Raw genomic sequence first — 27,948 nt, 5'->3', positions numbered from 1 at the left:
GTCTTGGGGGACAAGGTCATCCCAGCCCAGCACCACCCTATCAGCAGGACCTTCAGGTCCCTGTCTTAAAAGCAGGGCACCAACTTTCCTTTCTCTGTCATGTTGGGGGCGAATGTCAGGAACAGTGCAGACCAGCTTTAGACTGACAGCGCCTGTCCAGGTGAACAAGCAACCTTTTGTAGACAGTGTTGGAACCAGGGATGCCAGGCATTCTAGGATATCCTGGCAGTGATGAGTTGCTGTGAGTACAGTGAGCTATAGAATGGGGCTAGACTTAGACAAGAGGGGTGTCATCAGGTGGAAAATATGGTTAATGATGTGGGTATGGTAAAATGTGGCCAGAAAACTTGGTAGGCCTCACAGAGAGAAACTGTTCATGAAACTCAAATGAAACTAACAGCAAAAAATGCAAGACTCATCCCATTCTGTTTGTCCTGTACATTGAGTGTACTCAGTGCAATGCTAATAAAATCAGTAAATGTTTGGTGTTTCTTTTTTTTGGATTCATCCTCAGGATATGAGTGTGATAAGCAAGGCCGACATATATTAAAAATCCTGTGTTGTCCTTTCACTCCATAACAATGAACAATTAAGTAACAAAAAAGTAAAAGAAACTCAACAATGTTACAGGTTGAATGTCCTTTTCTCACTCCTCAAGCTTTCTTGTGTTGTTATAAATAGTAAATAGTTGTAACAACTGTTCCACAAGTGCTTTTTGCAAAAGTTCAGACTTACTGAAATTCAAACTGAAATTAGATTGAACTTCAGAACTAATTTTGAAATTGTTAATTGCAGGGTCCACCAGGCTCCTTTGATTTCTTGCTTCTGATGTTGGCAGACATTAGAAATGACATTGCAGAGCTGCAGCTGAAAGTTTTTAGCCGTGGAAATCGGGTCACTGGGGAAGAGCACCAGAGCCATGAAATTCCTGACTGGGGATCTGGAGAAGACTACAGACATTAGGATCCATCACAGAAACCCGCATAGCGAGCATCAACATGGAAGTGAAATAGCTTTCAAAACTGCACTGCAAATCTTTTTTATTGGGACTAGGTTGAAGAGATTAAACCAGTGAGGATGTAATAAATTTTGCACTGTTGTTGTACAATTTTATTCCATTATCAGTATCAAAGAAAAACTTCTATCTAACGTAACAATTGAAATAAGTATTAGAGTGTTTAGATAAATCAATAATGTACCAGTTCAGAATGATAAATTTTAAACAACTGACTTTTTGCATGGGGGTTGCATTTGCTGAATCATATCTGTGGGAAATGAATTGTGCACAATCCTCCTTAACCTGAGTGATTAGCATCTTGGTTCTGTGATAAACAATACCCAAAATCATAATGCAACAGACACACAGGTTGAAAAAAAAACATTTTTGGTTTTATTCAAGTTCCTGCTCCTATGATGCTGCTTGGCCTGCTGTGTTCATCCAGCTCTAAACCTTGTTATCTCTTATTACACACTTTGGAATTGTTTTATTTTAAACCTTATATATTGGTGATGATATCAGATTACAAGAAATTACAAATTGGGTTGACATGAAAGATATATTTCTGTCTATGTATTTAATTTAATTTTACTACAATGTTAATCTAACTGTCTTTCAATCTAATAATCTCATATCTCTTAAGTGAGTTCAATTTCTTGGCCTTGGTCTTTTCTTTTCATTCACAGAATGTCAGCAGCGATGGCTAAGACACCATCTATTGCCCTTCCCTTATTTCCCTTGAGAACGTGGTGACGAGGCTGCCTTCTTGAACCACTGTAGTCCATGTGGCATAGTTACACACACAATATTGTTAGGGAGAGTTCACATTGACCCCGTGACACTGAAGGAATGGTGACATAGCTCTAAATCTGGATGCTTCATTGATTGCCAACATAGAAACTAGGAACAGCAGTAGACCATTTGACCCTTTGAACTTGCTCCACTATTCAATATGATCATAGCTGAGCATCCAACTTAATACCCTGTTCCTGCTTTCTCCCTATACGTTGGAAGTATCTTGCAGATTGTGATGCCATTTATGACAACCGACATCAGTTGACAACCATCTCTTGAGTAAAGAAATAGTTTTTGATGTCTGTTTTAAACATGCTGTTCACAACTTTCAACTTCGCCTTCTTGTTTTGCTACCCTGATATATCCTTAACGTAGCAAAAGTATTATCCAACTTTTGTTTTCTATTTGTACATATTTCTATTTCTAAAATATCTTGAGACATAATTTTCAAGGCTAAAGAGCTAAAACCTACCTAGTTATTGAGAAGCTAAAATTTGTTCATTTGTCATGGAGAAACAGCTTTATTTGTTTACACCACTTTTAAAATGTGGAAACACTTCTTGTGTCTCCAGGATCAGAACCATGTGCAGTATCTCAGCTGCAGCCTGACCAGAGTACTGAATAATTTCAGCATTACCTCTGAAAACTGAAGTGGCAAATATCCAGCATCCGGTGTCTTTGTTATGTAATGCTGTTAGGTATTACTGAAGTGGTAAGTCAATTACCTATCAGACAATTTTACTCCAACATGTAAAACGTTGTATGTGTTTGTATTGAACCTTATTTCCTATTAATCAGCCGAAACCTGTTGGGGCCACTTTGTAAAGACATAGCTGCTTTCTCTGAATAAAAGCAGAAGTTGCTGGAAAAGCTCAGCAGCTCTGCCAACATCTGTGAAGAAAAAATCAGAGTTATTGTTTTGGGTCTGGTGACCCTTCCCCAGAACTGAACATAGGGAGGGTTGTTGGGTAGGGAGTAAACAATAGGATAGAGCCCAAAGAGAGAGAAGAGCAGTTGATAATGGAGTTGATAATGATCTGGCTAGTGGGGTGAATAGTTGTTAATGGGGACTGTTGGTGACTGACAATAGGTAGTGTGTAATGGCAGGCTGTGTGATAACAAGGCCTGGTAGGGGGCTAGGACATGGGAGAGTTTAGGCCCTAAAATTATTGAACACGATATTGAGTCTGGAAAGATGCAGGGTCCCCAAGCAGAAAATGAGGTGTTGTTCCTCCTAGCCAGATCGTTATCAACTCCTTTGTCTATCCAACTGCTCTTCTCTCTCTTTGGTTCTATCCTATCGTTTACTCCCTACCTCACCCACCTCCCTATTTTCTGTATATAAACTGATGTTTTCCCAGTCACCATCACTTCTGAGGAAGGGTCACTGGACCTGAAACATTAACTCTGATTTTTTCTTCACAGATGGCGCCAGACCCGCTGAGCTTTTCCAGCAACTTTTGTTTTGTTCCTGATTTACAGTATCCACAGTTCTTTCAATTTTATTGCCTTCTCTGAATGTCTAGTTTAACGTAATTTGCAAAATTAACTGTGTGCATTAAGATGGAAAATCCAGATTCTTCATGCAAATCAGGAACAGGAGAGATATTCGTATATTAGCCATGGCATTATGTTAAATTCCTTCTAACATCTTGATCAAGTTTCACTTACAACTACAGTTTGCTTCCTTTTGTCATTTATAGATCAATCAACTTAGCCTTGGGACCCAATAATATTAGTTTTTGATAAGACCTCTCATTCAGCACCTAATCCAAGGGTTTTAGGAAGTGTGCATACGATGTACTGTATGAACTGCCTTTGATATTATGGGATAGATTCTCCTCTGAGGCATCTGTAAAATTCATTTGGCAGGGTCTACCCCTCCTACATTCTAATCACCTGTATTTTATTCAATTTTTCTCAAGCATTCCATTTATGATCATTAATTTTATTAGTTGTGGTCAATTTAATGTGTCTGTAGTTAACAGATTTGATTGTTGTATATGGAAATTATTTTTGTCTCATTCCAATCTGTTTGAATCACCTATAGTTATTGACTTCCTGAACATGACCAACAGCACGCCACAGCTCTCCACACTATTTTAATGTACTGACGATTAGTCCAGGAAATGTGAGTTCAGTTTCCTTCATGACAGCTTAATGATCTGAATACAGTTTCAAAGTTTTGGAAATTAAAAGCTGGTATAAGCTAGTTATTGGACTGTTATTGGAAATCAAATGACTATGGCTCAAAACATAGAATTTCTTTCTTCGCCTATATGTAACTCCAGTTCCTTACCTATGTGACTAACTGCCATCCAAAGTGGGCTAATAAACCATTCAGATTAGAGAAACGACAGTAGGAATGAATGTTGATCTTTCCAGTGATACGTATATCCCAAAAAAGAAATAAAAATATGAGTCTCTGAGAGTATACTGAGCATCTACTCTGCTAATGTCAAAGTCCCAAAGTGCACAACATAAGCTTTGACTGATTGCCCTTGCCAAACTTCCCAGCAGCTCAGTTCTCAGTGGCTGATGGGACCATAACTGACTTCAGAGATTTTACCTGCTGACCTGCTTGAGTTTCTGTTAGGCGAGTAATGTAACTTGCAAGTGTCTGAGTTCTATTCTTTACAATACTAAGAACTTGTGAACAGGATTTACAAGGCATGCTAGAACAATTTGGTCTTCTTCAAAGCATGAACAATGCACTCTGTACTTTTTAAATTTCTTTTCATGACTTTCTATTGATTACCATCTTTTGTACTAATATATCATATCACCAGCAAGTTCAACATAATCTATCAAAACTGTCCTGGGTAACAGTTTTCACAATTTCAGCAGAACTTTGAATTGTAAAAAGTTGGTAGGGAAGAAGATGATGATCATTGAACCCCATCTAGGACTCTGAAAATGTGGTCCCGCTGAAGCTATCCAATGAGTAACAGAATCAGGGCCAGAAGAAACTCCAGGAGGCTATCTCCTTGTCTTCCCAGGACAGGCGGGATCTGAACCCTATGCAGTTACCCACTCTTAGTAATTTAGGATGAGTTCAGGTTACATGAACATGTGGGATGCTATATGGCAGCATTTAAAACAAACCTGTGAGTTAAAATACCCAGGCCTCATTTTGGCAGGAATTCATCCCTCAAAAACAGATTCCAGTTAAAGTCATAAACTATTCTGCTCACTGGTTACAACAATGAATATTGACTTTTTATTGTCAATCAAATGCCTTAAACAATTTAGTCCGGTATGTTGGACCACTGAGCAGAATTTTGCTGTGGCATCTGGGGTCTCACCTGCTGCGGAAGAATCAGCAAGATTTCAGGAAAGTCTGCTGAACTACGATTCAGCCAGACAGTGCCGATGCCATTCCCCTGAATTCAAAACCCCAGAAGCTGAAGTCCTTCCTAGCAAGAGCTGTCAGTCAGTCAGAGGCCAGCAGTTCTTGTACTCAGCAGCACCACAGAGAAGGGCTGTGCCTGTTGGAGGAATAACATTCCCCTGGAGTCCCAGCATGTTAGGAAGACCTAAATCACAGACGAATAATGTGGGAGTGGGCGTTGTAGGCTCCCGGAGGCAAAGGCAGTGGAGTGACCCTCACATACCCTACCCCCATACATCACCCCCACCCCCTTCATCACCAGCATTACCCCAATCCCTCACTGGGTGCTTCAGCCACTGCAGGGGTCATTATCACTCTTGGGCCACACTGCAATGAAGGAGGAGAGAGATTGACCCGGAACAGACGCACTAGGAAATCCAGGACCAGTACCAACTTCCAAGAGCTGTCAAACAGAGTACACATGAAGACGTTACATCTGAAGTGCCTCTCAGGTTGCAGAGGAGGTGCAGGAGGCCCAGAGTCTATCGTCCTTCATGCTATTTCTTCCAGATGAGCAAGGCACAGTGCCATTGCAGACTGAAAATGTCTCAAAACACCACCACTGAACTGTTTCAAGAGCCAGATCCCTTACAAGGATAGTTCTTGGGAGACCATGGCTGTGTCTACAATCATGGCTGATGACTCCATTGCATAAACCCCTGACTGAGGCCAAACATTGCAGCTCATTCTTTCATCAGGGCCAATCTGGAGCAGATGATAGGCATCCTGAAGATGAAGTTCAAATTTTTGAATCATTCTGGGGACCCCTGTAGTACATTCCAGACATAATGTGCTACTGAATCCTAGCATGCTGTGCTTTGCACAACTGAGGCAGGCATAGAGGGAATGTGATGGATGCTGAGGATCTTGGAGAGTAGCAGCAGCCTTCTGAGGAGGAAAATAAGGACATTATGCAGGATTGCACATTGTCTTCAGTGTGAAAGAACAAGGTGGCATCAGGCACAAGTCAGATGGGACATATTTGACACCTGGATCCAATGGATGTGAGCTGGGTACAGTGATCATTCATTGACTTGAAATTTGTTGTTGCTCAAGAGAAAAATCTTTTCATTTGTTTATTTCTTTCTTAACTTTTATTAAGCAGCACACTAGCAAACATTTCACCTGTTTGAAGGCTTTCCAATGTCTCCCACATTGAACAATGGCAGCATGTTATGTTATGCTGCATAGCAGGGAAAGGCTCACTGGTCTATAATTACCAGGGTTGTCTCTACTCCCCTTCTTGAACAAGGGGACAACATTTGCTAGTCTCCAGTCTTCTGGCACTATTCCTGAAGACAATGACGACATAAAGATCAAAGCCAAAGGCTCTGCAATCTTTAGACAAGTTTCTAAGATGATGTGGTGCTAAAGATCAGTAACCAGCATAACTTCATTCTAGTAGCGGCAGTTACTTTGACAGTCAATCAGACAGCTTCTGATCTAAAATAGCAATACATTTACAGATGTGAACTTCTATTTCCATGAATGAGTTCTATACCATCAATGTGTCATCAGAAGCAGTTCTTTTTAATTTCACTCACACTATCTGCATCATGAAAAGAAATTCGTGGCTGGCGAGGATTGGCATGGTGCAATGTTGGGCTTTAAATATAAATATAAAGTTTATCTGCCACTGGTGAGTGCACAATAGTATGAGCCAAGTGGCAAACAGATGTGTATATCACAAAGTGAGCAGCGCAAAATTGACTGAGCTCGCAAGGGCTCATGGAAGAAAAGCTCTCTGGAACTCCCTGAAATTGACACTTAGCTGAATTTTTGGTCATTTTCAATCCTCTATTTACAACAACATGGATATATTTAATAATAACTTTCAGTGTGAAGGAATGCCACTGCCAACAGAAATATGAAGAAATATTGACGATTCACCAATTTTCCTCTGAATTATCGATGACAATGATTCAACCACTTACACTCTATACAATTACATTGATTTTTGTGAGTTTACTTTTTATTATGCTTAATCTTTCCAATCTTCTGTGTGTGCTCTACCATCACTGTTTTCTGATCTCTTAACTTTCAAAATAAGAATGATGACTTGAACAAAATTTCAGAAGTAATAAGACATCACTCTGCCTCGTATGAAATAAACATTTCTTAAATTGAAATCTAGATATAATTATGTCCATATTGCACCATCTTTTAGTTTTTAATGTTAGTTTCAAAAGAAAGCTGACCTTAACCATTCACCTGGTAAAATTTGAAGAAACTTGGCCAGCATCTGCTCAATAGAATTCTATGGATACACTTGGAAAGATTTTATTAAATGGGACCTTGAACATTGCTGCATTGGAGGATCATAAGACCAGTGCTTCCCACTTGCATTCCTCTCAAAGCAGTTATCATTGTCAAATCAGGCATTATAGTTTCTTTGCATATACAGAAGCATTTCTGATAATTGTGGAAGGGGTGTTCACTTTTTTGATGCTGACTCTTTCTAAAACAGAAGAGAACCATCAGCTGGGTTTGCATGATGCTGATTATTGTGTTGTATACTGAAGTGATACATCAATGTTAGCAGTGACATTTTCAGCATTCTTTGCCAGAGCTAAAAATGCTTAATAGATATATTACTTATTCCATGCACAAACATGCTAGACAAGTAAACTTAACTCCTGACATTAAAGATGTTATTAATGTTTTATTGAAAATTAAAAATGTCATGTTATTAGCCAGTATGACGTTTCCATTACCATTACATTTTTAAAATTGTGGAATAATATATTTTTATTGCAAACATTGCATGGTCTTGTTCAACTGATCACCATAGTTAGGGCAATAACAGCTTCCAAATGTAACAAAAACAGAAATTGCTGGAAAAGCTCAGCAGCATCTGTGAAGACAAATGAGAGTTAATGTTTTGGGTCCAGTAACCCTTCTTCAGAATTTCTTTTGGTTTTTACCACTTCCAAATAGCAGGCTTGCTTGTTACTCCCAGTAGTTGTACATATGACACTTTTTTCATGGTAGATGCATTTCAGGTTTTGTAGTAGATATCTGGAGTGAGTGTGAACATGAAGTGTATGGTAGAGGATTGACTATATACAAACAGCTTGCACAATGTACTTAAACCTTTTCTTTAAAGGAGCACGTTTTATTCACTGCATGATGACACTGAAGTACTTTGATTGCATTGGAGATAGACTATATTTGCTCTTTCAACAAAATACAAAGGCTGACTTTCTCATTACTTACTGTAATGAAGTAGTGGTAATGGGAAATTATTGCAAAATAGAGCAAAATAAGAAATTGAGCAGCATGAAATGAGAGAAGATGGGAACGGAAATAGATTTTTATGCCTGCTGCTATTTTACTGCTTTGTTGACGGGAATTTCTGAACTGGTAGTCAGAAATTGCTGATGATGTACTTGGAACAACTGTATGTTTGGATAGAACGGACATATTGTGATGACTCAGTTGACAATTTCATTAACTGAATGGAATAGATCCATGCAGTCCAAGAAGGTCAAACCCCATAGTGGAGCTAAATTGGCTGAACTCAGCTGAATACATTCAGATCTCAGAAACTGGAAAAAGAAGCTTGGCATCATCCAAAGGGCTTGCCTCAGAAGTATAATGCTGAAGGAGAACTATGTGTGCACAGGCTCTTTGTATAATGACCTTAACATTCGTTTTGATTTTGTTATCATTTAAGAGAAATGATTTTTCAAACAAATACACAAAGTAAGTATAAAAGAACAAGATAATTGGTTCATCAAGCCCGTTCCAACTTGATGTTGTGTAATCGCAACCCATATACTGTCCCCCACTTCTCACTTCTCCTGCTATCTCTGAAACATATTTTTGGAAATTTATGAAAATCTGTGGAAAATTTTCCTCAGGTTAACAAACTAGATTTGCTCCGATAAGAGTTCTGGCACCAATTCGATAGTAATAGTTTACACTGTAAAGAACTATTGAGTTCTGCCGGATGGAAACAGTTGGAGTGAGGTAGTATGATCCCTCTGATTATGATCATTGCTGCTCCATTCTCACCAACCCTCGATATCTTCCCAGGACCCAGGAAGGAGGATTCATTCCAATAAACTTGTTGGAGGTCTATGATATATGTAGTTCCTGATTTGATGCTTACATGCCAGTATGTGTAGCACAGGCCTTAACCTATTGCCACTAACAGGTTAAGAGTAAGGTTCATTTGAATTCATTTTCCTTGATATATGGGGCCCCAGGAAGAACATGAATGTGCTATCTGACTTGTTTATTTGCTTTCAACCACCATCCCCTTACTCAATCCCCTCCACAGATTGTCTCCCAACCATGAAGTAAATTCGCGACAATGCTGGCATAATTCCTAACGTCCTGAATTGAAAGATGCCTCTGAGCAATTTTGAGAGTATTAGACAGGAACTTTCAAGTTGATTGGGAGACGCTATTCCCAGGTAAAGAGTCAGGTGGGAAGTGGAATTAAGAATAAGATAACAAAAGTTCAGAGACAGTATGTTCCTGTTAGTGTGAAGGGTAAGGCTGGTAGATGTAGGAAATGCTGGATAACTAGGGAAATTGAGGCTTTGGTCAAGAAAAAGAAGGAGGCATATGTCAGATATAGACAGCTGGGATCGAGTGAATCACTAGAAGTGTATAATGTCCTTAGGCGTACACTTAAGAGGGAAATCAGGAGGGCAAAAAGGCAACATGAGATAACTTTGGCAAATAGAGTTAAGGAGAATTCAAAGAAATTTTATAAATACATAAAGGACTAAAGGGTAACTAGAGAGAGAATAGGGCCCCTTAAAGATCAACATGGGTGTCTATATGTAGAACTACAGGAAATGGGTAAGATACAAAACAAATATTTTTCATCAGTATTTACAGTGGGGAAGGAGATGGGAGATAGGGAAATTGGAGAAATAAATAGTGATGTCTTGAAAAGAGTTCATATTACTGAAGAAGAAGTGTGGAGGCCTTAAAATGCATAAAGTTGGATAAATCCACTAGAGCTGATCAGGTGTTTCCCAGAACTTTGTGGGAAGCGAGGAAAGAGATTGCTGGGCCGCTTGCTGAGATATTTGTCTAATGGATAGCCACAGGTGAGGTGCCTGAGGACTGGAGGTTAGCTAATGTGATGCCGTTATTTAAGAAAGGGAACAATAGACCGATGAGTCTAACGGCAGTGATGGATAAGTTGTTGGAGAGGATTCTGAGGGACAGGATTTACATGTATTTGGAAAGGCAAGGACTGATTAGGGATTATCAGCATGACTTTGTGCGTGAGAAATCATGTCTCACTATGTAGGAGCAAATTACTGCAGACAGACGCTACCTTAACACCGCTGTTTAAGAAGAGAGGGTGGCAGAAGACAGGAAACTAAGGCCTGATAGTCTGACCTCGGTCTATAGTAAAATTTTAGAGTTCACTATTAAGGTTGAGATTGCACAGTATTAAGGTTGAGATTGCAGAGTGCTTGGAAATGCAAGGTAAAGTAACGCAAAGTCAGCACAGCTTCATCAAGGGGAGGACATGCCTGACAAATCTGTTAGAACTCTTGAGGAGGTAACGAGAAAGTTAGACAAAAGACAGCCAGCAGATGTGATCTATTTGGAATTCCAGAAGGCCTTTGAAAAGGTACTGCCATAGGAGGCTGCTAGATAAGTTTAGAGTCAATGGTGTTAGGGGCAAGGTACTGGCATAGATAGAGGATTGGCTGACTGGCAGAAGGCAGAGAGTGGGGTAAAATGGTCTTTTTCAGGATGGCAGCCAGTGACTAATGGAATTTCACAGTGGTCAATGTTGAGGCCACAACTATTCATGTTATACATTAATGATCTAGATGAAGGATAAAGTCAGAAATCACATGTTACCAGGTCATAGTCCAACAGGTCTATTTGAAATCACAATTTCAGAGCTTTGTCAGGTGAAGTGAGAGGGAATCACAAAGAACACAGGATTTATGGTTAGAGAGATCAAGGGCAGAGAGATCAAAAGATCATACAAAATGGTGTGAGTGGAGTGTTGAATAACAAGTCTCTGCAGGTGATTAGAAGTGTTAGGCAATGTGAGTAAAGTGTCAACAGCTGAATAGCAAGTGAAGGGATGATTTATAATCCGATTAATTGAGGCAGAGAGATAATTACAAAAAATTTAAAATAAGGTGGTGGTGGAGACAAACGAAATGACCGGAATAACATGATAGTGTAAGAATTGCATGCTGAGGATCTAAACAAAGTAATCAGTAACCCAAAACTGTACAAACTAATTAAGGTAGAGAGATCATAACAATTTGTCAAGGTAGCGATGTCAAAACAGGACAGTAAAGAAGATTTTACAGATACAGAACAGTATGGTCAGGTTACATGTAGCGCGACATGAACCCAAGATCACGGGTGAGGTCAGCTTCATGGGTACAGACCTTGACTATCAGATTTGCTCGGCGATTCTGCATTTTTGCGTACCTTAAAGGCCTCCTTGGAGGACACTTTCCTGAAGATCGGAAGCTGAAGCCCTTGACCTCTGAAGTGTTCCCCAATGGGGAGGGAACATTCCTGTTTGGTAATTGTTGCACAGTATCCATTCATCCGTTGTCATAGCATCTGCATGGTCTCGCCAATATACCATGCCTCAGGACATTCTTGCCTGCAGCGTATGAGATAGGCAATGTTGGTCAAGTCACATGAGTATCTGCCATGCACGTGGTGGGTGGTGATCCCACGTGTGATGGTAGTATCCATGTCGATGATCTGACGAGAAATATGTAGCTGGGAGCTCATGGTACGATAGGTCTCAAGATGCCCTCAACATAGTCAGAGATGTTATCACACAGGGTCCCATTGCCTGACACGATAGGACGTCAAGGTGTATTGGCTTTGTGCATCTTCAGAAGGCAGTAGAAGTCTCCTAAGCGAGATGTATATGGGATGAGGGCGCAAAGGATGCTCTGAAGGTCAGGATCAAATGTCTTGATCAGTCCGTTCAGTTAACAGGTGTGTTCTTCGGTCAGATTGGCAGGTAGTTGTCTGTAGTTTTCCTGGTTGTTCTGTTGTTGGTATATTCCTTTGCACTAGTCGTTCTATTCTGTGTGACATTGGCTCTTCCTTTGTCTGCTGGTTTGATGACAATGTTGCGATTGGTCATGGGAGCACAAATGGCGTTGCCTTGTGCTTGAGTGGCGTTCTTGTGAACGTGGCTGATGAATCTGGCATTAATGCATCTCCTGACAGCTTGAGCCTAGGACAGTTAAACTCTTTCTTCTTTGGTCACTGCACCATGGATCTCACTGTTGACTGTTCCGGTTCATTGGTTGTCTCATTGGGCTTGCTGCTGACATAATATAAGAAAATAAGAAAATAAAGGGATTGAGATTAAAAGCAGAGAGGTTATGTTGCAGCTGTACAAGGTGCTGGTGAGGCCACACCTGGAGTACTGTGTGCAGTTTTGGTCTCCTTACTTGAGAAAGGATGCATTGGCACTGGAGGGGGTGCAAAGGAGGTTCACTAGGTTGATTCCGGAGTTGAGGGGGTTGGCTTATGAGGAGAGACTGAGTAGATTGGGATTATATTCATTGGAATTCAGAAGATTGAGGGGGAATCTTATAGAAACATATAAAATTATGAAGGGAATAGATAAGATAGAAGTAGAGAGGATGTTTCCACCGGCAGTTGAAGCTAGGACAAGAGGGCATAGCCTCAAGATTAGAGGGAGCAGATTTAGGACTGAATTGAGAAGGAATTTCTTCACCCAGAGAGTTGTTAATCTATGGAATTCCTTGCCCCGTGAAGTAGCTGATGCTACTTCATAAACGTTTTTAAACAAAAGCTAGATATTTTTTGAACAATAAAGGAATTAAGGGATACGGTGAGAACGCGGGTAAGTGGATCTGAGTCCACGAAAGGATCAGCCATGATCTTATTGAATGGCGGAGCAGGCTTGAAGGGCCAGATGGCCTACTCCTGCTCCTAGTTCTTATGTTCTTAGGTTCTTAAGTAATGTCCTCAAAGAATTCCACCAAATTAGTTAAATATGACCTACCCTTCATGAACCCATGCTGGGTGTTTCCAATGGGAAAATTTATATCCAAATGTCTTGCTATTTCTTCCTTAATGATAGATTCCCGCATTTTCCCCACTACCGAAGTTAAGCTAACTGGCCTATAGTTACCTGCTTTTTGTCTACTTCCTTTTTTAAACAGTGGCGTCACATTGGCTGTTTTCCAATCTGTGGGAACCACCCCAGAGTCCAGTGAATTTTGGTAAATAATTACTAGTGCATTTGCTATTTCCCCCATCACCTCTTTTAGTACCCTGGGATTCATTTCATCAGGGCCAGGAGACTTGTCTACCTTTAGCCCCATTAGCTTGCCCAGCACCGCCTCCTTAGTGATAATGATAGTTTCTAGGTCTTCGCCTGCTATAACCTTCTTGCCATTAGTTTTCGGCATGTTAGTGCTGAATCACCTTTCAGTTGTTTCAGCGGCGGGAGTCCGGGAGAAAGCGCAGGGCAGCCTGGGAAGGTAAGCTTCCACCCAATAAATTTGGGAGTTAACTAATACCCGAGACACTACACGCGTAGTGTCTCCCACCCTTCCACCTCCTCTAACCTAATAATAACGACTAAGTGTGGTGAGCAGGTAAGCTATTTGCATTGTTTTTTCCTCATCTCTGTTATCTTTCGGGGTGGTCACCTAGACGCCAAATCCTCTGGGAGTGGGTTGGAAGGCAAATCCAGAGTCTGTTTGAGTATATAACAGAGCAAACTTACTGGTGCAGAAAACACAGCAATGCTAAAATAAAACTAATTAATTTTAAATAATTAACTAAGTAGAGATGGCAGGCCAGGTGATGTGTTGTAGCTGTATGATGTGGGAGCTAGGTGATCCCATTGAGAACGGCAGTGACCACATCTGCAGCAAGTGTTGGCTGCTTGAGGAGCTCTGGCTCAAAATTGAGGAGCTGGAATCCGAACTCCAAACACTGCGGCACATCCGGGAGGGGGAGAAATACCTGGATGCTGTGTTCCAGCAGGCAGTCACACCTGGTAGATTATAACTAATGTTACTTCGATTGGCGGGCAGGGACAGCGGTGTGTGACTGCGAGTGAGGCAGGTAGAGGGACCCTGCAGACAGGAACACAGGAGCCGCAGCCCTTGACATTGTCCCACAGGTATGAGGCACTTGCTCCCTGCGTGGATGAGGAACAGGGCTGCAGGAAGGATGAGTCAACTGACCAAGGCACCATGGTCCAGGAGGCCATTCAAGAGGGGGGAGCAAAAAGACAGATTGTAGTTGTAGGGGATTCCATCATCAGGGGGATAGACAGTATCCTCTGTCAGCAGGATAGAGAATCCCGCATGGTGTGTTGCCTGCCCGGTGCCAGGGTGTGAGACATCTCTGACCGGCTTGAGAGGATACTAGAGAGGGAGGAGGAGGATCCAGTTGTTGTGGTCCACGTAGGTACCAACAACATAGGCAGGACCAGGAAAAAAGACCTGTTTCAGGATTATGAAAAGCTAGGAACAAAATTAAAAAACAGGTCTTCAAGGCTCATAATCTCTGGATTGCTGCCCGAGCCACGTGCAAATTGGTATAGGGAGGCGAGGATCAGAGAAGTAAACACGTGGCTAAAAGAGTGGTGTGGGAAAGAAGGTTTCCTTTTCATGGGCACTGGCAACAGTTTTTGGACAGGAGGGATCTATACTGCTGGGATGGACTCCACCTGAACAGGGCCGGGTCCAGTGTTCCGGCGAAAAGGGTAAATAGGGTGGTTAATAGGACTTTAAACTAGTAAGTTGGAGGGAAGGGAGAAGTAAGCGTAGAGGGAGAATAACAATTAATGTAAGGCAAAGCAGCAGGTTAGCAGGTGACGAGGAAGCTTCAACTCCATTGAAAATTAGGAAAAAAGTTAAAGGGAAGGAGAACTCAAGAGCTGTTAGTAATGGAGGTAATAGGACCCAAAAAGAAGGTGCAAAAACTGGCATAAGGGCACTTTATCTGAATGCTCGGGGCATTCGAAACAAGGTGGATGAGTTGACAGCGCAAATCATGGCAAATGGGTATGATTTAATGGCCATTACAGAGACATGGTTACAGAATGGTCATGACTGGAAGTTAAATATCCAGGCGTATCAAACTGTTCGGAAGGACAGACAGGAAGGTAAGGGAGATGGTGTTGCTCTGATTTTTAAGGATGATATCAGGGCGGTAGTGAGAGATGATATAGGTTCTGCTGAACAAAACATTGAATCCATTTGGGTGAAATTGGGGATAGCAGGGAGAAGAAGCCACTGATAGGTGTGGTCTACAGGCCACCAAATAATGACATCGTGGTGGGGCAAGGCAATAAACATAGAAACAGCTAATGCATGTAAAAATGGTACAGCAATTATCATGGGGGATTTTAATTTACATATCGATTGGTCAAACCAGGTCGGTCATGGCAGCCTTGAGGAGGCGTTCATAGAATGCATCCGCGATAATTTCCTTGAACAATATGTAATGGAACCTACGAGGGAGCAAGCTATCCTAGATCTAGTCCTGTGTAATGAGACAGGAATAATTAATGATCAGTTAGGGATCCTCTCGGAAGGAGCGATCACAGTATGGTCGAATTTAAAATACAGATGGAGCGTGAGAAGGTTAAATCCAGTACCTATGTCCTGTGCTTAAACAAAGGAGACTATGAAGGAATGAGGGAGGAGTTAGCTAAGGTCAAATGGGAGCAAAAACTTTATGATGGGTCAATTGAGGAACAGTAGAGAACTTTCAAAACGATTTTTCACAGTGCTCAGCAGAAGTATATTCCAGTGATAAGGAAGAACTGTCGGAAAATAGAGAGCCAGCCATGGATGTCTAAGGAAATAAAGGAAAGTATCAGATTGAAAAAAAAACATACAAAAAAGCAAAGAGTAGTGGGAAACTAGTAAACTGGGAAATCTTTAAAGGCCAACAGAAAGCCACAAAAAAATGTTAAAGAAAAGTAAGATAGATTATGAGAGTAAACTAGCTCAGCATATAAAAACAGGCAGCAAAAGTTTCTATAAATATGTAAATCCTAAAAGAGTGGCGAAGGTAAACGTTGGTCCTTTAGAGGATGAGAAGGCCAATTTAATAACTGGGAATGAGGAGATAGCCGAGACATTAAACAGTTATTTCCTGTCGGTCTTCACAGTGGAAGACACAAATAACATACCGAAAACTAATGTCAAGAAGGTTATAGCAAGTGAGGACCTGGAAACTATCATAATCACTAAGGAGGCAGTGCTGGGCAAGTTAATGGGGCTAAAGGTAGACAAGTCTCCTGGCCCTGATGAAATGCATCCCAGGGTACTAAAAGAGGTGATGGGGGAAATAGCAAATGCACTAGTAATTATTTACCAAAATTCACTGGACTCTGGGGTGATTCCCACAGATTGGAAAACAGCCAATGTGACGCCACTGTTTAAAAAAGGAAGTAGACAAAAAGCAGATAACTTAGGCCAGTTAGCTTAACTTCGGTAGTGGGGAAAATGCTGGAATCTATTATTAAGGAAGAAATAGCAAGACATTTGGATATAAATTTTCCCATTGGAAACACCCAGCATGGGTTCATGAAGGGTAGGTCATGTTTAACTAATTTGGTGGAATTCTTTGAGGACATTACTTGCATGGTGGACAATGGGGAACCTGTGGATGTGGTGTATCTGGATTTCTGGAAGGCATTTGACAAGGTGCCACACCAAAGGCTGCTACATAAGATAAAGTTCCACGGTATTACAGGTAATGTATTGGCATGGATAGAGGATTGGTTGACCAGTAGAAAGCAAAGAGTAGGGGTAAATGGGTGTTTTTCTGGTTGGCGGTCAGTGGTTAGTGGTGTGCCTCAGGGATCAGTGTTGGGACCACAATTGTTTACAATTTACATAGATGATTTAGAGTTGGGGACTAAGTGTGGTGTGTCAAAATTTGCAGATGACACTAGGGTGAGTGGTGGAGCAAAGTGTGCAGAAGACACTGAAAGTCTGCAGAGGGATATAGATAGTCTAAGTGAGTGGGCAAAGGTCTGGAGTATAATGTTGATAAGTGTGAGGTCATCCATTTTGGTAGGAATAACAGGAAAATGGACTATGTTTTAAATGGTAAAAAATTGCAGCACGCTGCTGTGCAAAGGGACTTGGGTGTCCTTGCTGCATGAATCGCTGAAGGTGGGATTGCAGGTGCAGCAGGTAATTAAAAAGGCAAATGGAATTTTGTCTGCCTTTGCTAGAGGGATGGAGTTTAAAAACAGGGAGGCTATGCTGCAGCTGTATAGGGTCCTGGTGAGGCCACACCTAGAGTACTGTGTGCAGTTTTGGACTCCTTACTTGAGAAGAGATATACTAGCACTGGAGGGGGTGCAGAGGAGATTCACTCGGTTGATTCCAGAGTTGAGAGAGTTGGATTATGAGGAGAGACTGAGTAGACTGGGATTATACTCATTGGAATTCAGAAGAATGAGGGGAGATCTTATAGAAACATATAGGATTATGAAGGGAATAGATAAGGTGGAGGCAGGGAGGTTGTTTCCGCTAGCAGGTGAAACTCGGACTAGAGAGGGCATCGCCTCAAAATAAAGGGAAGCAGATGTAGGACTGAGGTCAGGAGGAACTTCTTCACCCAAAGGGTTGTGAATCTGTGGAATTCCCTGCCCAGTGAAGCGGTTGAAGCTACCTCGCTGAATGTTTTTAAGGCAAGGCTAGATAAATTTTTGAACAGTAAAGGAATTAAGGGTTAGGGTGAGTGGGCAGGTAAGTGGAGCTGAGTCTCAAAAAGATCAGCCATGATCTTATTAAATGGTGGGGCAGGCTCGAGGGGCCAGATGGCCTACTCCTGCTCCTAGTTCTTATGTTCTTATGTTCTTATGGTTACTCAAGACCTAGCTTTTGTTTCTCATTTGTTCCATTTCCACATCCTCGTAGCACAACTCTTCAGTCCATTAATATCGCCTGCCACTCACCTTACATAGAATAAAACAACACAAAACATAGAACAGCAACAGGCCCTTCGGCCCACCATGTCTGTGCAGACCTGCGCATGTTCCATTTCTCTCTATTCACTGACTGTTCTTGTGTCTGTCTAAATGCTTCTCAAGCGTTTCCATTGCATCTACTTCTACCACCTGCCTTGGCAGGGTGTTCCAGGCATCTATCACTGTCTGTATAAAAAAGATAGATATTCCCTGTTAACTTCACAGACCACCCACCCCTGCTCTCAACATTCCCTGCTTTTGTGCTTCCATGTTACTTTCCATGCTACATTAATGCAATATTTGTTCATGCATAAACTCAACAAAATAAACTCTCATACCATTCAGAAATCTTTTGTATATTCATATGAAAATATTCCCTCCCTCCCTTGTAATCCTCCATGGTTTACATATGATAGTACTTGCATATAATTAAATAATCACTGGATGGTGCCCTAAGAAGCAAGCACATTGTAACAATTGCAGTCTCCTTGGTATTGTTTCTATTATTCTTTGAGAATATTATGTAGGATCTGGAAATAAATGAGTAATTGGTTGTTACAACATTAATTTGAATGTTTATTTAAATAGAGTATTAATGGATCAACCATGAAACATTTTGCGTTTCCGATATTTGACACAATTTTATTTTATTTGCCACCAAAACACACATCTGCACCAACTCAGACAATGTATACAGCTAACAGACAAACCATACATTCACACACGTACCAATATACAAATGCAAACCAATGTATCGGTTAACACACATGCAAAGCGACATACATATACACACAACATTTAACACCAAAATACACACACACACACAGACAAAATATCTGCACACCAACAGAAACAGTACATATTACAAAATGTGCAAACATTCACACACCAACAAACAATCACTGGAACATTCACAATAAACACACCAACACATTTGATTTGATTTGATTTATTATTGTCACATGTATCTAAGTAGAGCAAAAAGTTTCGTTTTGCATGTAGTATAGACAGATCATAAAATACAAGGACATACAGATCATAGGGTGTTTGAACAGAACGAGGCATACAAAATTACAGCTACACAGGAGGTGTACAAAAGCAAGGTCAACATTAGATTGAATATGACAGGTCCATTCAGCAGTGTTATAACAGCAGGGAAGAAGCTGTTCTTGAACATGTTACATATGTTTAAGCTTTTGTACCTTCTGCCTGATGGAAGAGGTAAGAAGAGATTATAACTGGGGTGGGAGGGGCCTTTGATGATGCTGGCTGCTTTTCTGCGGCAATGGGAAGTGTAGGTGGAGTCAATGGATAGAAGGTTGGCTTGCATGATGGACTAGGTTGTGTTCGCAACTCTCTGTTGTTTCTTACAATCCTGGGCAGACCAGTTGCCATACAAAGCCGTGGTGCATCCAGATAGAATGCTTTTATAGGTGCATCTATAAAAGTTGGTGGAAGTCCTTATGGACATCCCAAATTTCCTTAGCCTCCTGAGGAAGAAAAGGCATTGTTGTACCTTTTTGACCATCGCATTAACATGGGTGGTCCAGGATAGATTGTTGGTGATCATCATGCCTAGGATGCTCTGGACCACCTCTACCTCAGCTCCATTGATGTAGATAGGGGTGTCTCCTCCTCCTTGCTTCCTGAATTCGATGATCAACTCTTTATTTTTGCTGTCATTGAGGGAAAGATTGTTATCTTTACACCAAGTCATTAAGCATACGCCAATTCACAAAAATCAATTTTCACTAAAACACACATATCGATCAACATGCACAACACCAATAGTCCTTAACAAAAATAAAATGCTGCAGGTCCTGGAAATCTGCAAGAGAATGGTGGAAAATCTCTGCAGGTCTGGCAACATCTGTGAAAAGAGAAACAGAGCGAACATTTCGAGTCCAGTATGACTCATATTTAGAATTCCTGAGAAAGAATCATGTCAGACTCAAAATGTTCACTTTGTTTTCTTCTCTACAAATGCAACCAAAAACGTTGAGTCCCTCCAGCATTTTCTGTGTTTGTTATGGACAACACCTTTAACCCTTTTAATCAATTTTCATCTTAATTTAAGAAACTTACTTGATTAACATTTCTTTTTGCATCTTCATGCAAACCATAGTCCAACCAAGAATCCACCTCTTCTCATGTTGTATAAATTGTTGTTCCCTTTGTAAAGTTGGTTTTCTTGTCCTAACTTTTTTTATTCATTCATGGAATGTGAGCATCACTGGCCAGGCCAGCATTTATTGCCCATTCCTAATTGCATAGAGGGCAGTTAAGAGTCAACCACATTGCTATGGGTTTGGAATTACATGTAGGCTAGACCAGGTAAGGATGGCAGTTTCCTTCCTTAAAAAGTATTAGGGAACCAAATGTATTTTTTTTTGGCAATTGACAATGGTTTCATTGTCTTAATTATATTCTTAACTATAAATTCCACAATTGCACCATGGATTTGAACCTGTGTCCCCAGGAAATGATCTGCATCTCTAAATTAATTGTCTGGCAACAGTAGCGCTAGGCTCCTCTTAAATGCAAGATGAAAATCATTGACTTCATGTCAGTTCTAACAAGTGTTTTAACTGGAGCTAGCTGTCAACCTACAAAACTGCAGAGACTCATCTCCTACTAATAACAATTACCCTCTTCGTCCTTTACAGTGTTCACTCCCTTCTTGTCTAACCTGGTGGTGAGCAAAACCTTCACTCTTCACCCAATGAAACAAAAAGATGGTCAACAATTGGCACCACCACCACCATTCCCCCAAGCACTACACTCATCGACTATGCTGACTTCTCCAATATCAGTTGGATAAGAGATAGTAATTCCAGAAGGTGAGTCAGCCACGATGCACAATGTGTGAACTCTCCAAGTGCTTGAGTGCCAGCTGATTTACTCAGAGTTGTACTCCTGAGCTGATATCAAACCAAGTATGAAAATCTCTGAGTCAACCTGTGTAAAAACCAGGGTAACTGTAGGCCAAAACATCTCTGGTTCTGGCCATTTGATCCCTTTGTCATTGGGATCATGATGCAATCCAGGCAGAGTAAAACCAACATTCAGAAATTTAAACCCCTCACATAAGAACTGTGGATGTATGCACAGGGGGCCCCAATGCTCATCACTGAAGTAAGTTGAATCAGATGCTATCTTTCCCCTATTGGAATTTTAGGGACAGAGTAAATATAATGGTAAAAGGAAACAACTATTATGAGAGATTAAGCACAGTGAGTAGTAAATTAAGATTTGTACCTGTATATTAATACAGGCACCATTGCTGCACATGGTGGCATGTATGCCCTTTACCTTTGTATCATTTAAAGAATTGATAATGGTTATTGTGGGGGCCCTCATTATAGGTGTATATTTGGTATCTATTAACTTCAACAATATGGAAATGCTCTTGCTTATAAGAAATGTACAATGTTTACTTCAGACAAATTTGGTGATCAGAAAACTGAACTAAATTTGCCCAAATGGTACTGTTTAGTTTTGGAGCTTGGTTTGTCACTGTGGTCTCCCACCACATGACTGAAGGACCTCACCCATATAAATGCTGTGACTCATAGAGTCATACAGTCATAGAGTCATACATTACAGAAACAAACCCTTCGGTCCAACTCATCCATACCAACTAAGTTTCCCAAACTAAGCTAGTCTCACCTGCCTGCATTTAGCCCATATCTTTCTAAACCTTTTCTATTTATGTACCTATCCAAATGTCTTTTAATGTTGTGACTATACCTGCAAATACCACTTCCTCTGACACTTCATTCCACATGTGAACAATTCTCTGTGTGAAAAAGTCGCCCTTCAGGATCCTTTTAAATCTTTCTCCTCTCATCTTAAAAATATGCCCCATAGCTTTGAACTCATCAACACGAGGGAAAAGACTTTTGCTATTCACCCCATGATTTTATGAACATTTATAAGGTCACCCTTAACCTCCTATGCTCCAGTTAAAAAAAGTCCCAATCTATCCAGCCTATTCTAATAACGCAAATCCCCACTTCCCAGCAACATCATGGTAAATCTTTCCTGAACCCTTTTCAATGTAATAATATCTTTCCAAGAGCAGGGCAACCAGGACTGTACACACTACTCCAAAAGTGGCTTCACCAATGTCCTGTACAACCTCAACATGACATCTCAACTCCTATACTCGATGGTCTGAGCGATGAAGGTAAGCATGCCACATGACTTCTTACCTATCCTGTCCACCTATGATATAACTTTCAAAGAACCATATACCTGAACTCCTAGGTCTCTCTGTTTGACCTACCAGTAAGTGTACAAATCCTGCCCTGGTTTGTTTGACCACAATGTATTACCTTGCATTTATCCAAATTAAAATCCATCTGCCACTCCTCTGCCCATTAGCCCATGTAACACAGTTGTCACAGGTCTCCAGTCCGAAAAACAACCCTCCACTACCACCCTCTGTCTTCTACTGTCAAGCCAATTTTGTATCCAATTGGCAAGCTTTCCCTGAGTCCCATGTGATTTAACTATGAATTAGACTACCATGCGACTCACACGCTTTTCCAAGTCCTCTCAGGAATGAGTGGATCATTTGTCTGACTATTTATTTTTCTTAACTTCACCAAGTGCCCATTTTCTAATTGTTTTCTAATCCACATGAGATCAATTATTGCAATTTTTAAAAATAATTATGATTTATTATTTTGTCCTAACCCTCTGAAGGCCCTAGTGATGTACTTTTGCACCAAAATTGGAGAAACGAGAAATATTTAACCCTAGAATTGGATTGCATATTTAGAAAATCCTAAAAAATGTTAACAAAATATCTCAGAGATAGTAAGAACTAATTAACAAAATATCTGGAGTTCTACGCATTTCCTTTATTCAGTTTTAGATTGCAGAATTAAAAGCTAATTAGTCTTATTCTCGAAATAAAAGCTCCTGCCTAACTTGTCAAAAGATCTTGGGTAATTATGTTCAGGAAATGTAAGAAATTGGAACAAAAAGTGAAATAAATGCTTGAGTGAGAGAAAAGTAAACTGGTTCTTGAAGAACCAAATTGAAGTGAGGATACGAATTGTACTTGGGAGTTCTAAAGGTTAGTTTACTGACCCTAGCTCCCACTGGGAAGTTCTGCTGAAAGTCAGTGTAGGCCATGAATATTTCAGTGAAAGGCATTATGGACCAGGGATGAGGCCACAGCAGTACAATGATGATTCTCTGCTTTCATTCCTTTAATGTGGGTAAGGCACTACAATTATGCTGATGATTTAGAGCAGCCTATGCCAACCCCTGAGTGGTAATACCACTACAGTTAGCACTGGAGGCAAGAATGGAACTGAACCATTATCACAATTTGTATAATTGCACCTTTTGAGAAATTTAAAAGCCTTGTTATATGCAGATATTGGAAAGTGATGAACGTACGATTATCAATCCATCAAACAATAATTTGTACTTTTGTTAAACAACTTCATCCAGTCAAAACCTTGTGAATTTCAATATCATTTCTTTTAAAAATCCATGTCAGTGTAAGACAAATACTTACATACTTCTGTTTTCTTGTAACTCCACTATTCATAAATAACTCTGACCAGCATTTTTAACACAAGGTGTCACAGTTTGATTTATGGTTGTTTCTTACTTAAGCCCTGTGTGTTCAAGATTGAAATCATTGGATTTCTAAATCACATCAAGGGATATGGGTTAGTGTGGAAAATGTTTGAAATCAATGATCAACTACGCTCTAGAATTGCATAGAAAGCTTAGAAAGAATCAATGGAAGAATGAATACTTTTGGTAATCTCTTCTACTACTGAATTTCCTGAAGAGCTTATTCACAGCAATTTAAAGCCATCATGCAGGAAAAGTTTAGCCATCTTTAGGAGCTTTTATTTCATTTCATATGGGTGCTGCTATTTCCAATGTCATGCTGCGTGCCCCTTTCTGCATCTTAGGTTTTTCCTCTTTTTGCACAGTGGGGATAGGTTTGGAATCCCACCCTGTGCATATAATTGACCCACTAAAGGAAATCCATCAAATTTCATGTTAAATTGCCAAAGAGTCACCCTGATCCATTCAGGCAGGCTGACGTGATCCCTGAACTTATCAGCTTCCTTTTGGCTTCTAAATTGTCGTGAAAATATTTGAAGTTTTAAGGTAAAATCTATATGACTTGAAAGGAATGAACCATAATGGTATTTTGGATTGTAAGAAGGAACCACTCTCACTATAATAGTCCGTACAAAATAAAGTGATGTTCCTTTGCTTTAAATTGTTAACATGTTAGTAAGAAGCCATCTGGATTCAGAAATGCAATTAGAGTCTCCCCTTCAATGAAATATTTAACCCTGATGAATGACCAGAGTTGGTCATGGCAAGCACTTTGCTCTCACCAAAACCCTAGACTCGATGAATGGAATTTTAACATCTTTAGGAAGCTATCAAACTCTCCAAAGGGTTTTGCTGAGGCTGTTCAAATGTGTGACCGCATTAATATTGCACCTCGGCGTTCCTAACCACTCATGGATGAGCGAATGTGTCAAAAGGATGATTTTTAATTAAAGGGTTAAAAATGGGCTTCAGATTTTTGAGGCTGCAGCAATCACTGGAATGGAGAGGAGTCCTGCAATGGGAGCTCCTCTCTTTCTTAACATGAGGGACGGCAGTGAGGTGAGACCTCCAAAGGACATTAAGAAGAAGAGAACCTCTCTAAACATGCAGGTCTAGAGGGACGAGACTGAGGATATCAGCAGCAGAGGTGTGCCCCGTCAATCCTGGAGCTCAGGAGAGTGGCAAATGGGAGTGGCATTACATTTTCAGGTGTCAGATCTCACACCTTGCTTGTCCTATTATTTTCCTGCTCATTCCTCCAGAGGACAACACGGTCCATTCAGTCGCCTCTTTCCACGTGCCCATCTGAACAGCCATCATTCACATCCATCCTGTTCCTAAAGCTTTTTTATATCTATGCTTCACAGTCACCTTCCGCAATACTGACATTCTCTCCTCCTCACACAGCCATTCTAAACCCCATAACCCCCATTTTCTCTCCATACAAGAGAAAAGAATGCACAGCATTTGGGGGATGTAGCCGTGTAGGATGAGGGTGCAGTTGCGGACCTCCAGTGATAGCTACGTTGATAGCCATTGGCAATGTATGTCCACTTGGTCCCCTGGACATCTTCTTTCAGGAGACTCCAGAACTGCCACTAAAATGAAAAGCTCATGAGGCACCAGTGCTCAGTCATGCCTGGAGATGCTGCACTGGAGCTTCAGCCTTCTCTGATCAATGTTCACAATCTCGACTCTGTGGAGTGGTACATGCTTGAAGAGAGAGCAGCTGGCACTGCGCTTCTAATGCAGTCTGTAATGGTATTGATTCTTTCTTGACCTTCATCAGAAGTGCAAGATAGCCCTGTACAGGCTGCTCAAATGGAACATGAGCTTTAGCAACAGAGAAGTGCAGCTAAAAGTGAGTGAAATGTTCAACATTTGGAACAACCTACAAGACCCTGTCAAGCAATGGAAACATACAATGAAAGGGAAGCAGTAGCATCTCACCTGGTAACTGGTGTAGCTCCTGAATTCAAGTTTTCGAATGTTTATCAGCCTGTCAGTTTTACTGATGAATCTCTTGCCACCGTACACTCTTATCAGTATTTCTAACAACTTGGAAAATGGGCTTGCTGCCTGATGAAGTACAGAGTGCAAGGTTAAATGAGTTGCTTATTATACTAGCCGAATGCCTTGCCAACAGCTGAAAGGAGATTCCCCACTCGCATTCAAATTTCCCCGGTTTAAATCCAGATGAGGACAGAATGACGTTACACTCCTAACCTGATGTTGCTTTAGGGGATTTACCCCATGTATGGACCCAAACCTGCCACACTACAATTATAAAATTCTGCATAATAAGTTAAAAAGTTAGCCAATAAAATGTTAGGTAGGCTCATGCAAACTCAATGCAAAAATACAAATAAAGCAATTGGGGCTAGATGTCACAAGTGATAAGTTCATCCACAAAAACTTAATGCCTTCATACTACACTTTTTGCACAAAAGGCACCCATCTTAAAAATTTTTTGTTATGACAATGTATGAATCACAAAATGTTGGTTTGCAGGTGCAGCAGGTAATTAAAAAGGCAAATGGAATATTATTCTTCATTGCTAATGGGATGGAGTTTAAAAACAGGGAGGTTATGCTACAACTGTATAGGGTACTGGTGAGGCCACACCTGGAGTACTGTGTACAGCTTTGGTCCCCTTACTTAAGAAACGACATATTGGCACTGGAGGGGGTGCAGAGGAGGTTCACTAGATTGATTCCAAAGTTGAGGGGATTGGCTTATGAGGAGAAATTGAGTAGACTGGGACTATATTCATTGGAATTTAGAAGAATGAGGGGGGATCCTATAAAAGCATATAAAATTATGAAGGGAATAGATAAGATAGAAGCAGGTAGGTTGTTTCCACTGGCAGGTGAAACCAGAACTAGGGGGCATAGCCTCAAAATAAGGGGGAGCAGATTTAGGACTGATGTGGGGAGGAACTTCTTTACCTGAAAGGTTGTGAATCTGTGAAATTCCCAGCCCAGTGAAGCAGTTGTGGCTACCTCATTGAAAGTTTTTAAGGCAAAGATTGATTTTTTGAATAGTAAAGGAATTAAAGATTATGGTGAGTGGGCGGCTAAGTGGAGCTGAGTCCACAAGAGGATCAGCCATGATCTTATTGAATGGTGGAGCAGGCTAGATGGGCCGGATGGCCTACTCCTCGTCCTAGTTCTTATATTCTTCTGTAGTCTAAATATGGTTAGTTTAATCATTCGACTTGGTCGATGAAGAGTAGACATGGAAGATTATGAAGATTGGTAATTCAGCTAATACTAAGGAGGTAAAAGGAAGTAGTTTTCGGAATGGTGAGGATTTAGTGAAGAAAGTTCTTGGGGTCAAACAGAACACCAGAGATGGGCACAAAACACAGATGAGCCAATGATTCGAGAAGGAGAAAACATGTACTATCAGGAATTTAGTATCTCGTGTCAAAGAGGATGTGAGGTGCCAAGAAATAGAACTAATGAAAACTTTATAAAAGGCAACAACACAATACTAATAAACACAGCTATGTGTATTAACATGTTATCTGAAGTCTTAAAACACACCTCAGTCACAGGAAGTTTTACCACATATCCATTAAATGACACTTTCTCTTTTATTTTAGTATTTCCCAGAGACTGTATTTCTGTGTTGATGTTTGCATAGAACCAGAACTTATCCTATATCCCTGCTCCAGTTCAACATATACTCTATAGATAGCGGGACATATTGAGTAGAAAATTACCAAAAATAAAGAACATTATGATAGGTACATCATGCTTGGTGAATTATAATTGCTCTCACTAATAAAATCCTATGTAACAAAACTGCCCAAAGCAAAATCACAGTTCTGCATTTTATACTAATATATCTGACAAAAATGGGTCAGTGTATCTCTAAAAGCTTTTCTTCAGCTGTTTCCACAGTGGCTCAGTGGTTAGCACTGCTGCCTCATAGCACCAGGGATCTGGGCTCAATAACAGCCTTGGGCGACTGTCTGTGTGGAGTTTGTATATTCTCGCTGTTTCTGCTAGGTGCTCCTGTTTCTCCTGTTTCGACAATGTTGTCGAGGAGAATACTGAGATACAGGCTATTACACTAGACAGGATTGACGTTCATTAGGAGGTGGAGTTAGCAATTCTGGAAGGTGTGAAAATAGATAAGTCCCCTGGGCCGGATGGGATTTATCCTAGGATTCTCTGGGAAGCTAGAGAGGAGATTGCAGAG

At 40.7% G+C, this 27,948-nt stretch overlaps 1 protein-coding gene across 4 annotated transcripts in view; it reads left to right on the top strand.

Annotated features, from left to right (window-relative positions):
• Positions 1-27,948, top strand: part of ccbe1 (collagen and calcium binding EGF domains 1) — a 300,440-nt gene that overhangs the window by 266,019 nt on the left and 6,473 nt on the right. For 2 of the 4 annotated variants that reach the window (XR_007263618.1, XR_007263616.1), the window contains exons 11-12: positions 796-1,071; positions 2,365-2,629. Coding sequence is in view for 1 of the 4 variants with exons in the window: in XM_048604944.1 (XP_048460901.1) it covers positions 796-963 (168 nt within the window). In the remaining 3 variants the exon portion in view is untranslated. Of the gene's footprint in view, positions 1-795; positions 1,514-2,364; positions 2,630-27,948 lie in introns of those variants that run through there. The other 2 variants (XR_007263617.1, XM_048604944.1) reach the window with 2 other exon arrangements.

The sequence above is a fragment of the Rhincodon typus genome, chromosome 1 (assembly GCF_021869965.1).
Source record: "Rhincodon typus isolate 14 chromosome 1, sRhiTyp1.1, whole genome shotgun sequence".
Taxonomy (NCBI): Eukaryota; Metazoa; Chordata; class Chondrichthyes; order Orectolobiformes; family Rhincodontidae; genus Rhincodon; species Rhincodon typus.
Note: the sequence above shows the minus strand (reverse complement) of the source record. Positions and strands in the feature narration are given on the sequence as shown.